General features: G+C 38.3%; 1 protein-coding gene across 9 annotated transcripts in view; it reads right to left on the bottom strand.

Moving 5' to 3' along the window:
* MEI4 (meiotic double-stranded break formation protein 4) overlaps positions 1–4,922 on the bottom strand; it is a 129,295-nt gene extending 124,373 nt beyond the window's left edge. For 7 of the 9 annotated variants that reach the window (XM_064412485.1, XM_064412489.1, XM_064412484.1 and 4 more), the window contains exon 1: positions 4,521–4,697. Coding sequence is in view for 2 of the 9 variants with exons in the window: in XM_064412492.1 (XP_064268562.1) it covers positions 4,521–4,582 (62 nt within the window). In the remaining 7 variants the exon portion in view is untranslated. Of the gene's footprint in view, positions 1–4,520 lie in introns of all 9 variants that reach the window. The other 2 variants (XM_064412492.1, XM_064412481.1) reach the window with 2 other exon arrangements.
* Between the last annotated feature and the right edge of the window lie 8,576 nt (positions 4,923–13,498).

Raw genomic sequence — 13,498 nt, 5'->3', positions numbered from 1 at the left:
TGGTTAAAGCATATAGAGAGAAATCAGACTAAAATGGTCAGACTAAACAATCAATCTAAACATAAAATCAACCTAAAATTATTTATGTGGAGGCTGGGGATAGAAAAAGGGTAAGGATGGGAAAGGGTAAGGATGAAAAGGAATGAGGGAGACTCTCCTGTTGTATCATAAGGTTCAGAGTAGACTCTCTTGCCAAACTTAGCCCAGGACTTGACCAACAGTTTAGGCTTAGAGGTTTTAACAGCACTTAATTGATAGACTAATTTAAACAATTTAACAAAAGATTCTTATAGAATGTGCTAGCACAGCAATAACTCACTTATAGGCATAACTTACTTCTGAATGTAACGTATTTAAGAATCCAAGAAATAAATATTCATAGTCTGTTTGCAGTCACATATTCACATTTACACTGACCTAAAAGCGTATGTGTAAAGTATATTTCTATTATCTGCTTTCTTCAGATACTTTTCAACAGAACTTTTCAACAGAATAAGTCCAGCTCAGCTTATATAATTGTTGGAAAATGGTTATGCTTGTGAGCAAGGATTCAGCTGATGGATTTGCCACAATAATTCCTTATTTGCAATGTATCACAGCTTTATTTACCCTCAATGAATGTAAAGAAAGATAAAATTCTTGCAATCTGTGCAGAGGAGTTAGTGTTACTTTGGCAGTATCTCACGCTAGTTGAAGAAATTTGAGCAATGTAAGCCCTATGAGCTATATTTCAATATTCAGGATGATCCAGAAGGGTCAATAATTCATTGCCATATATTCTGAACTTGGATCATGACACCAACTCACAAGATGCATCACAGAAGATTTCTGCAGTTTTACAGAAGATTTCTCCGTAAAAGAAGATATGTTTAATGAGGAATTTGGAGACAAGGTAACTCAAGCAATTTTATTATCTATCATGTGGTGTGTCTGCATCCTGGTGACAGTCAGATCTATACTGTGTGCAGATGTACTTGCACACAGCATAGAAAATAAACATTTAATGGCACTTGATGAAAGAGATTGTGCTATTTTGGATTCCTTTCTGATGATGTTTTCATGTTGACTTCACTGAAAATCTTGGTCAGGAGACAATTAAGAAGTTAAATGTATTCCTAAAGCAAAACATCAATAACACTATGCCAGATATGCTATACTTAAAGCAATTGTAATTATTAATATAATATTCAGGATGTAATGGTTAATTTTAAGTTCTGATTTCCCAGCCTTGAGATCCATCCCATTCTGTGAATCTCAATTTAATTTAATTTTTTATCTCCATTTTAAAATATTTTGTTTTCCCTTGGCACACGAGTCAATCAAATAACCTGATCAAAGATCAGAATTTCCTGTATATATGGACTATAATAAATGTATGCCATTTTCCTGAAATTTGTATCAAGCCAGAGTAATACTTCGAGAGGGGCATGGCTATATTTCATTACTGAACACTATATAAAACAGTAAGATACCCATTCTCATTACACAGTGACATAAAAACTAGGCAATAACATTTCCCTGCATCCTCAAAAATGCAATCTGGTAAGCTCTTCTGGGATAACAGCTTTTCAGCTTGGGGTTCTTACAAATGAAATTATTTCTTTAGCTGCTAACCTTTGATGGCATCAGTAATTCCCACATTTAGGACACAACAGGGTCTGGTATTGGGCACAGAGGAGGAGCATGAACTGACAAACACTGCAAACAGCCATACCAAAACAGTCTTTAGGGTGGCTTTAGCATCCATGTCAACAGCTATGCAAAAGCCATGTTTTCAGCAGCAGACAGGAGCTTGTGGCTTCCACAGTCATGTTATGAAGAGATCTGCAGAAACATTCAGGCATTCTTCTGAAAAATCTACTAATTGCTCTAGATGCTGGAAACAGCTTTGGTCTTCTAATGAGCTGGCCCCCTTACAGCCATTTCTCAGCTCCAGGGAACAGCAGCTCAAAGGCTCTGCCTTACTCTGCCATTATGTTCACTCACCCTTTCCCTCTCAAGCCTTTGGTGCCTGTATTTTACTCCTGTCACAGCTTGTTCCTGTTCCAGCAGTAAGTGTGGACTTTTTTATTTTGTTCTTGACCAACAGAGAGGTATTCCCTTCCTGCTAAAGCCCTCTGGGCATGACTCCAGCACAAAGAATGTCTGTTTGCAAATTACCCTAGTGCTGGGAGACAATGATAGATGACCTCTCACAATATTGGGTGAGGTATTGATTAAAGTCATTGATCCCATTTTTGAGTGACTGTTTCATCCAGGTAGACAAGTGAAATGAAAAATCTGTCAGTGTCTGCAAAAGTCTTTTTCAGAGACATCAGAAACTTTTTTGGTGTTTTTTGGGGGTTTTTTTTGACCTTTTGGGTTCAACAGGGTTAAAAGAATTCATAATATTGTTCATATGTGTGTGGGTTTTTTTTTTTTTTTTGTTTAGTTGGGGTTTTTAAGAGCCTTCTTCTATGCAAAAACTTGGTTGTATTTTTGGGGGGGGGGGGTTTGGTTTTTTTTGTTTTTGGTGGGGTTTTGTTTGGTTTTTTTTGTTTGTTTGTTTTGCTTTGTTTTTTTTGGGTTTTTTGGTTTGGTTTTTTTTTGGGTTTTAGATAGACAAGAGGCAACTGGATATCACTCAGCCCTTTACTCATGAGCAGCCCTCAGTGACAGGGTCACTGCTCCCCCAGGTAGGAAATCCTTTGCAGATAAGGCAATAGGACCTGTAAGCACATTTTCTAAGGCTAGGTATACACATTACATACATAATTTTCTGTTTTGGAAGAAGCTGTTCTAGTTTTTTTTAATATATCACCACCTAAAGGAATCAGTTATTACTTCTTTGTATTATTTTACTGGCACATCATTAGTGGCTTGTCTTCTGACATTAACAGACAATTAAGACTGGATCCCAAACATAAGTGATAAAAACATATCACCTCGTAAGTCTGCTGTTAATACTTTCAGATTCACAACCATAACATGTGCTGCTACCTGAAAATAAATGTTCCATTAAAATGTTTTCATTTATTTTTGAGCTGCACTGCACACATGCTCTGATAGTATTACAGCTGGTTAGGTGAAGTTATATAATGCCAATCTGTTTCTGAGGGAGCACATAGGCAAATTTCCACCAATGACATACAAATACTCATCATCAGAAATTTGCCTATAAATAATGGATTTAGCAGTCATGCATGCAAAAGTGGGGTAATGAAGATGCTGGCCTTGGCAGCTGAATTTGTGATGAAATAGAAAAAGAACTCTGTATTTCATTCCAGGATCTGCAAAAGGCAAACATATCTCTGGTATCACCTGGGGGGGAGCCATGCATCAGAACAGGTTGCTGGGAGGGTGCAACAAAGAGTTTAAATAGATATTTTCAGGCAGAGAACACAGCAGCTAATGAGTTGACTGAGAAAGTATCACTTCTGCAAAAAATGTGAACGTTGAGAAAATCTTTTCACACTGAAACCAAACAAACCAATCAATGTTGACTCTGTACAAAGGAATGTACATGAGAATTGCTCAATTGCCCAATAACTCCATCTGCCAAAGGATAATTCTACTTTCTTATTCAGAGTGCTTTGTGACACTTGATATACTGCTTATCAGACATGCTGTGCAGCAATTCCCCATTAACAAATCAAAAGAGATGACATTTCACTTTTTGTTGTCCGGTAAACTTCAACACATTTAGTATGGTATAAGAAAATTTTCTTTGTTAAGATCAGCAACACCACAGTCAGCCCTCAGAAACCACTCCACTTAGCCCTCCCAGGTAACACTGTGCCTCATTGCTCTCCTTGCCAATAACTCAGGCTGCAAATCACTTAGGTTATCTGAGGCAAACCAGTCCCATCTTTGTGTCCAGTCAGCATTCCCCTTTTAGCCTCATCCCTAGGCTTCTGAATATTCTTGTTTAGTTGACAACAATTGAAAAAGGAAAACATTCTAAGGACTGAAGCATGTGTCACTGGAGTCCTACTTTCTTTATAATACTCCATCTTTAGAACAAAACCAAGCACATTCCCCCACTGCAGACTCGCAGTTTGAACATTCACATCTGGAAGTTAGCCATGAACAAGCACAGCCAGGTCCAATAGAAATGTTAGAATCTGTATTATCTCCTCTCCCCTGCTATTATCCCTTAATGCCTGACAAAACAGGAGTGTGCAGCAAGTTAATAAAGTTTCTCTGGTTTAGTAAATGAAGAGTCAAAGTTTACTTGTCACCTAGTTAACAAAATGTTAACAGGAATTTGGGCCTCCTGTGTCCCTGAAATCCCTAATTTTTAGCCTTGTTGATAAAAAGAGAGAAATGTGGCACAAAGCATAGTTCAAGCTGAGCCTCCCCAGCTGGGACATGGGGTTCTCATCTCACAGCTCTGGCTCGAGAGCAAAGCCCAGACTCATCCATTCTGTCCCCTGCAATGATTAAGCATTCATGCCAGCCCATGCAGCCTGGAAAGGTCATAAAAACCAAGCACGTTGTCAATACATCCTCCTTGGGAGCAACTGCAGACTTCCACTCACCTCTGCCGAAGAAGAAGGAAAGAGATTCCCTGCGTAGGCGTCTCCATGGTCAACAAACACATCTGGTCACCCTCACATCACTGTCAGGGAAATATGCTGGCACCAAATGAAAGCAAAAGCCTTTCCTGATCAGACCAATGAAGTCTGACAATTGTCTTGTGGTGGATGCCAGAGAGATTCTGAATATTTTGGCAGAAACAGCGGCTTTTTCTAGGTGGGAATCTGCCTACATAGTATTTATGCAAACATTTCCTCACTTGGTCTGTAACCACCCCTTCACAGTGAAGCAGTGCAGTGTTATCGCCAATTCTTTAGATAGTTGTGAGTTTAAAATACTACCACTGCCTAAAATAAAAGGAATTTCAATCACAGTGCTCCCTGAAATGAAAGAGGTGGATGCCAGTTTGACAATTTAAGCTGATAGCTGAGATACTGCCTCTCCAGCATTTTTGGCACCTGGCCTAGGGAGGAAGGAATGAGAAGAAAGTACAAAGAGAAAGTAGGGATAAAGGAGGAGGAACGTGATCCAGTTCATTTAATATAATGACAGAAATCCCTGGAGGGGACACTGATTTACATCTACAGGTACTTCAGAGCCAGTATTAATAACAGGTACACAGTTGTACAACTGATACAGCTGCCCAAAGAGAGAATGTGACCAAAAGAATTATATCTAGCATAATAAAAACAATCAAGCCTGCAGGTCAGAAATGTAATGGAAGGATAGTAACTGCTGAGCCTAAAATTACTACCTTGGTTAGCAGCCAAGATAAAGAGTGGGTCATAAGTTATCTGCAGTTAAAAGTCAGTAAATATGTATTTCTGCATCCACATCTGAACTGAAAGCAACAGTGTGTGAAAATTGATCAGCTGTGCATGCAGGTATACAAAATACCTAGACAAAGATTCCTGAGCCCTCTTCAAGCACAAGATCAGGCATATAAGAAAACAGCATCAGCACATTATCATGAGCAAAGAACCCTTTTTTTTGGTCCAGGTACATATTCCTGATTAGGCACTGGAGAGAACTGTTTAAAAAAGCCTCAAAGCATTATCTCGAACTGAAGCAGAGCTATGCTCTCAGACCGCAAGAAGTGTACTGCTGCAGGTAGGGGAGTGCAGGGGTATCAAGGACTCAGAAAGTTACTAAGGCACAAAACTTGTAGGCATTGCTGGGCTGCCTAAGCACCACGTGAATACAGCTGAAGCAAGAACATTGCAAAAGCTGAGGAACACGCAAGTATATGAAAGCAAACACTTCAAATCAGTATTTAGCTCACACTTACTTACACCCAATCTAGCAGAACATTATGAAAAATGTAGAATGCCAGGCAACATTACTGTTCACAACAAGGAGGTTTGCCTTAGCATACTGGATATTGCAAGCTCTCCCCTCAGTGCAAACAGCCTCACGTAATCAAGTGGGAAAGATGCAAAACATTCCCAGGAAAGACCATATTAGTAAATGCATCAGGCAACATGTCGGAAGCTGAGCAAAACATTTTGCCACAGAACCCAAACTGCCAATATAAAGAACTACTAATAACTTGCAAACATGTAATTTAGTAAACTAAGTAAAAAATCACTTATGGATTACACTGTCAAGACCAACATATTCAGGGCCAAGATGGCAAACAGGAATCATCTGCAACAGGAGTGGTTCCAAATTTCTTACCCTCTGTTGACAGAGACTTCTCATTTCCAATATGCAAGCATTAGAGACAAAACAGAAGGCACTGAAATGCCTTTGCCCAAGCTGTAAAGATTGCCAAGTATCAGCTGTAGTCTGGCCTTTTTGTCCTTTAAACAAATGGCCACAGCTAATGCAGCAAATCATCCTGGTATTCAGGGCTTTTTTTTGTAACTAACTAGGGATGTGCCCCTTCTGGAATTGAAATGGCTCAAAAGAAACTGGCCCATGAAAGAAAGTCTCATATATAATCTCTAAGGAAAGATGTTTTGCTTGTCAACTACTATAAATGTCTCTTATTCAGACGTGTGTGATAACAGAGAAATAATATCTTTCAAACCATTGGTTTTCTCCAGTAATGCCCAGGTTTGCTCTGTGATATCAAAGGTGTTGCAGTTCCTGTGCAGGTGGTGTGATTTCACTTGGTTGATAAGATCACCATGGATAAATGCTCAATTCTTCTGGAATGGACATGGCAGTCTCTTTGTGTTCTTCATCCTGACATTGCTTGGGGATTAAAATCCTGGGAAATGCCTATTTACCTAGTGGGTGCTGGTTGCAACAGAAATCTATACATGTTACATACCATGCACATCAATGCCATGGCAAAAAACAGTTCAAAATCTAAACCCAGTGAGAGCAAGCCGACAGAAACATGATACTGCTTCAGGCCATGGTGCCTCTGCAGACCAGAGCAAGCCATGGTGATTGCAGTGACTTCCTGTTTTCCATTTGCCATTATTTGTCTTCTGGTAATTTCTCCATGACTCTTTTTAAGAAGAATTAATCTCCCTGAACACCTTCCCTTGTTGTTTACAAATGCAGGTCTTCAGATGGAGTTTAAGCAAGCTGTCTGTGCTCTGTGCAGAGACAGCTGATGAGTTCTGTATGGTTACCCTAATCTGAATCACTGTAGAACAGTAATTTAATATTTTAATGTAATCTTGTACACACCTACAATAAGTAAATGCATTTAGAAATAAAAATTGTTTCAAAGTGCCACCAACTGTTGTTTTTGCAAACTGCAGTTCAAAGAATGTATTTTTAAAATGCTCCTACTGGATGTTTTAACATTTCTGGTGTAGCACACAACTTAAAAAAACAAATGCACATTATCCTTTTCCCAAGGTAAACAAGCAGTAAATCCCATTACAGTATCTCCCCTATGGCTGGGTTTCGAAGGCAACATAATGCAGTATACCAGACACACCTTTTCTGTTGTTTATAAAATTCTGTATTTCATATTTGTTTTAATGACAAGTCAATTTTCAAAACTTTCAAGAAACCTCCAAAATTATCTGAGAGAACCAAGCACTAGACGTTTGCATTGCTTTTAAAATGTGTCTGTTATTAGTGATGTGTGAGTTCCTAAGCATTAGGTGTGTGCTAAGAACAACACGCTCTAGTGGTCTGATTTCATCTCCTCAAACTTCCAGTCTTCACAAAATTTGCTTTCCTAAGTTCCCTCACCTCCTGAATTTTGCTTTCTCCTTATTCAAGCAGGACTTCCCACAATAAGAAACTCTTTATGATCTGCTGACAGTAAGCAAAGAAGCAGGATTATAAAGTTTACCAGGAAAGCAGAGTGGTATGAATCTCTTGGTGCCACAAACAGGGTAAGTAATCACAGAAGTTTGTCGTGAGACAGTCCTCCAGGAGACTGAATGGTTACAGCTCCCAGTGAGCTGATCTCCATAAATAGCAGCTCTAAATCAATTCTGTTTGCTTGCTGTGATTTTATGAAATGCATCAACTATTAAACAAATCAATGTGACCCCAAAGATTCCTTGGCTTAATATCTTATTATTTTGGGGCTATAGGCTGATTAGGCATTTAAATAATTTTCTGTGATAGCATCTGCATTATTTGAATATGCCAGACTGTGAACACAAACCTTTATATTTCTCCAGTGCTTTATTTGCCAGCAATGATGACAATAAAATTAACAGCCTTCCCTTGCTTTTGCTGATGCCATTTAGCTTTTTCCAGAGAGGTCAAAGTAGGCATTTTACTGGTTGGAAATGAAATGTGTCATGCAAGGTTTGAGTTATTCAGCTATTGACTGGTGGGAACATTCATTTCAGTGAATAGTAAGTTACTCCAATATTCTCAGTCCAAATTGATCCAACTGAATGAGACCCCCTTTGAAGTCTGAACTCCCCCATAATTTTTCTTTCAAAACTGCAGCTCTGAACCCCTGTAGATGTAGTGGGTAATTGTTGCTGATTGATTTCTGAATGTGCAGATGGAAGAACAGGGAGAGGAATGACGCAATGACATGAGAGGATGCAAAGTTCAAGAACACCCCAGGCACATGCCAAGGAGACTTTTCCTAAAAGCAATAATGTGACTGCAAAAAAGCCAATGAGGAAGAAAAAAAAATCAAAGATATAGCTGAAAGGTGCAACAAGGAGATTGTAGCCTGGAGGAAACTGTTAGCTAGGGGAAAGAGGAGTTTTCAGCAAAACAGCACATGCTTAAATGGAGGGCATGAAGCAGAGTGCAGAATTGTAGAAGTTCCTAACCACATAGAAAAAAATCTGCTCAATTTGCTGTTCTGACAATGATTCCAAAGCAGCCCATATTGACAAACCAGTAGACATCTGAATCGTGTTAGTTCTTTCTTCTTAATAAAATTTTTAAAAGAAAGAAATTAAGAGTTTGATTAAGAAAAGCAATGACTTATGATATCCACAATTTTCCTTACATGAGGAATTTGGGTTTTTTAAGGTTTGAAATATTTTCTGACTGCTTTGAATTATTAGAAATATCCAGGTTCTCAAAGCCTTACTGTCACCATAGTAAGAAATGCCTTCATCTCCATTCACTGTTTCACAAGTAACTGTGTTATTATCAGCTACATAAATTTCAAGTGAGGTACACTGACTTCCCACTTCTGGCTGGTCTTACAGGCATAGTTCTGACTCTGGTTACCACTGCCATATGAAAGTATTACATTAAATAAAAATACAGCTGGAATTTGCAAACTGCATTCCAAAAGCAATTGAGAACAGAATCTCAGAATGACAAGTGCCAAACATAACAAAATCTTGAGAATTTACATGTTAAAATACCAGGTTTCCATGGCCCACACTATTGAGGTTTTTCAGTTTTGCTTTCCTTTCTAGTTTAGAGCTAAGAAAACCAATTATGATTCATTAAATGACACTTCTGGTATCAATTTAGGTGACAACAAACAAAGCTTATATTGTCTTCCTTAATGAGGAGTAAATCTGAATTTCACAGAGCTGCAGCCAGAGCCTACTGCCCCTATTTAACATTGCTTTATAAGAAATACATCTTTTTAATTTTCCTTGTTTCCTGATCAATTGCTTTGGCATCCTTTCCCCCTCTTCAAAATGAACACGTCTCACCACTCATTAACACAGTGTTGAATAGCAGAGCTTCCTTTTGTAACAAATCAGCATTACTGTCGTGTGCAATGTGGGTTGAGTCTCATTTACATTAGGATTCCTTATACCATTCCAACAAGAGAGACATCTTTATAGGGAAAATCTAATGTCTGCCACAGATATTTAGTTGCAGAGGCAACCAGACTAAGGTAACCTCCCTGGTTTTTGCTGCTGCAGCAAAATGCTGCTCTGACATGTGCAGCACCAAGTCCTGTGTCCTGCCCCAGCACAGATGGTGACAGCACTCACCAGCACAGACCAGGCTCTCTGCATGTGTTGCTGGCTGGATGTTGACCCCCACATTCCTCTTATCAGAGAGACTGTGACTCTCATTCTCACTAATGAGGAGCAAGACAGGGTGAACAGGTTTGGGACTTCGCCGAGATTCCCACATCACAAAAATGCATTCTGCACCATACAGTCACATCACCCATCAGAGAGGGGGTTATCAGACAGAAGCTGAACTCAAATGTTACTTCAAGCTAATTTCCAAGCTTACCAAAGACTTGAATTTCTGACTTGTCCGCAACAAATGAAGCAATTCTTTACTTCATCACTGATTATTCCAAACCCACTTCTGCTGAAGTGGCCAGGTATCCTTTAAACCCAATATAAATCTCATATTATAAACCTCTTAATTTAACTTTCCTCATGGCTATTTGAGGAGCAAATAAATATCCCTCTGCTTTTCAGAAAAATGCCTCTGCAATTAAACCTTTTATTAAATCCTTAGATTAGTAAGAGCTGTACTGTCATATGAATACTCTATTAGCATGAAAAAAATATTTAGAAAAAAAGCATGGAATATTCCTGCTAAATGAAAATTCTTATGAAGATCATAGGATCCATGGGGCTTGCCTAGCAAAAGGAATCTTTATCAATATGTATTGTATAATTAATAGAACAACAATAATAATAGCAGAATTGTAACACTTTGCTTTCATACATGCTAAGGCAAAACTTTGCCTTGATCAGTAATTTAGCCAGATTTGTTTTAGTCCATCAATTTTGCTTTGGAGCACATTTTATCCCTCCTGTGACTGCACTTAATGGGTGAAAAGTTTGCTGTTTCCATTCATGTTGTCTGTTAATGTTTTCTGCTGGGCTCTTCCACAATCCTGGCAATCCCTCATACTTCTTACTTCATTAGTTCAATCCCTATTTTCTCTAATTCCTGTGTTTTTACAATAATTCATTCTGAAAGCCAAACAGCACACTGCCAAAATCAGGTCACCCTTATTTTGTTAAATTCTGCTGGGATTTTAATACATATGTTGCTTCTCCCTGCTCCCGTTTATATACAATACTTAAAAGGGCAGGTCTATGTCTTCACTGCCTTGATAACTAAAGCTACCTTTCCAAATTCAGTCATCACTATTTATTAATCCCTCGTAACTGTGTCCAGAAGTCTTTCTGCATTAATGCAAAGAAGCAGATAACTGCTGGCAGGAGTAGGATCCTCTGGAAGTCATCCAGCCTGACATCCTCTGGGGAGCACAGCGGTGCCAGCACTGGGTCAGGTCAGCCTGTGGCTTTGCCTTGCCAATGCAGCAAAGGTAGATGCAGCTTCCCTTTGAAATTGTCCCCTACCTTGCTTCCATACATTAGCTTATAAAATGATAGAGTACATCTGCAATTTACTAGTGAGCAGCTAGGCTATATATGTATATTTTAAAATAAAATGTGTGGCTCTGATTTTATATGAGTTCTTATGCTAACCATCATAATCATGAACTTTTCCCCTTCTTTGATTCATGGTTTTTCCCTTCTTTTTTGTGACCGCCTTTCACATATATTTATATATATCAGACATATATGTTTACATACTTTATCAGATATATAATGTTATTATAAGGATATATGTGCATATATATCTTTATAAAATATCTGATATATCTGATATCTATCTGTATCTGTCAGTCTTCTTACATTAGCTTCAAGTAGCATAAGACAAACAGCTTAGGAGAATGGTGTAGGAAGAAGTAATGAGACTGGAAAGTCAAATATCAGAAAATAGAGGCATGAGAGCACAAAGACTTAAAGACAGCAGGTCTGTTTAACCAGTAAAAATAGGTTAAGAATGAACCTTGACTGCAGGTTATCTGAAGTCTATAAAAAACTAAACTGGCGGAAGTAATTTGATACTCTTTAATTTAATGGACAGAAGGATGGTAGGACCAACTGTTGGACACCTGAGGCATACAAGTTCATGCTAAAAAGATGGAAATTTTTACCAGATTTTTACCAGCATTTCACCAGTGGAATAGACTAAAAAGAGATCTGGAAGAATGAATTGGGATGGGTCAGAATATGTGACCTGCTGAAGATCTCTTGTGTCCCTGAGGATTTTTCTGCTTTTTCTCCTGCTGTCTCAGCTGGGCTGATAAAATATATTGCTTGCCTTCCTCCTCTAAGATCTGATGCTTGCTCCAGTCACAAATTCTTGAGTCAGAATACAGGCTGGTAAATTGTGTGGCCTGTAGTTATTCGTAGAGATCCCTAGCACTTCTTGGGTCTTTAAAAAACTGTTACTTTTTTTGCCTGCAATAGGTGGATGCTCAAAGTCTTTAGCAAGTTTCAAATATTCAAAAAATGCTACCCAGTATGTAAGTAGTGTGGGTGGAATTTAATTGTAAATGTACATAGTTACATTGCTTAAATGACAGCGGGGTTTAGTCCTTATTTTGTCAAGATTTGGTTTTGAGCCTTGAGATCATTTGCTGTTAATTTTCTATATTTTCACATTTCTGCCTTTTGGGGTAACCCACACAAAACTTTCCCTACAGAGACACATCTATTTGCAAATCACCTCCATCTGAATATTGTATAATTTAGTGAAGCTACTGCTTGTATAAGCTACTATTATCAAGATGCAAAGGCTGAAATTATCTAAAACTGTTTGATAAATATTCTCAAATTTCTCTGCTGCTTTCGTTCATCTAGCTGTGCCCACCAAGTGTTCTTAAAATTACAAATGGCAAAACTGTGCACTTTAGCTTCAAATATATCCAAATATAGACTTTGACACAAGAGTGTTAGAACCATTTCATCAAGTCCTCCTGGCTCAAGGTCATATTAAACATGCTTGTGATTAGACAACCAAGTAACTTGTTTTTTCATTTCTCTGGCTTTTCAGAAATCTGGCTGGCAATCAATTGGAAATTTCTGATACATGAGCAAATGTCAGAGGGGCTGAAAACAGTTAACAGGTAGACTTTTTTCAGGGCAGATCTTTTTCAGCCCAAATGATTCTTGATAAGCAGCAGTCTGACCCTTTTAAATGAAAGCAGAATTGAGTACAGAAAAGAGAGTGAGAAGACAGCAGATGATTTTAAAGCATGCTTAAAATCTCCAAAATAAATTTAACCCACTCCCTTCATTAAGGAAAGGAGGATATCTAAACTTGCTTTAATAATTTTCATGAAAGAAATCCAAGAAAGGGAATGCACAAAATCATCAGCTTCCAGGAACAGCTTTCTTCATACTGTTTCAGCCAGATAATATTACGCTGTCAACAACTGGCTGACCCATGTTTCATGGCTCCTCAGAGGATGATGTCTCACAGGACTTTGTGTACTTACTGGCAATCAAAATGTCAAAGACTGAACAATGCTACCAAAATGCTTTTATTTTTGCCTTTTTTTTTTTTGTGAAAAGGGAAGTACTGAACTCTTGCAGGTCTCTCTCAGAACATGAAACTAAAAATTCTTTTTCTCAGGAATTTGCAAAGTGTAAATGTAAATGTGAGATGTAGGAAGTGGGAGTACTGCTGAGGTTTTATCAGATTCATTTTCAGAAAATCATGTAAAAGAGCAATCTACATTACTGGGTTTGTCACTACTGGTCCAAAGGTCATTGATAGGGCAGCATAGCAG

This window comes from Passer domesticus, chromosome 3, assembly GCF_036417665.1.
Source record: "Passer domesticus isolate bPasDom1 chromosome 3, bPasDom1.hap1, whole genome shotgun sequence".
NCBI lineage: Eukaryota > Metazoa > Chordata > Aves > Passeriformes > Passeridae > Passer > Passer domesticus.
This window is presented reverse-complemented; position numbering and strand designations above follow the sequence as displayed.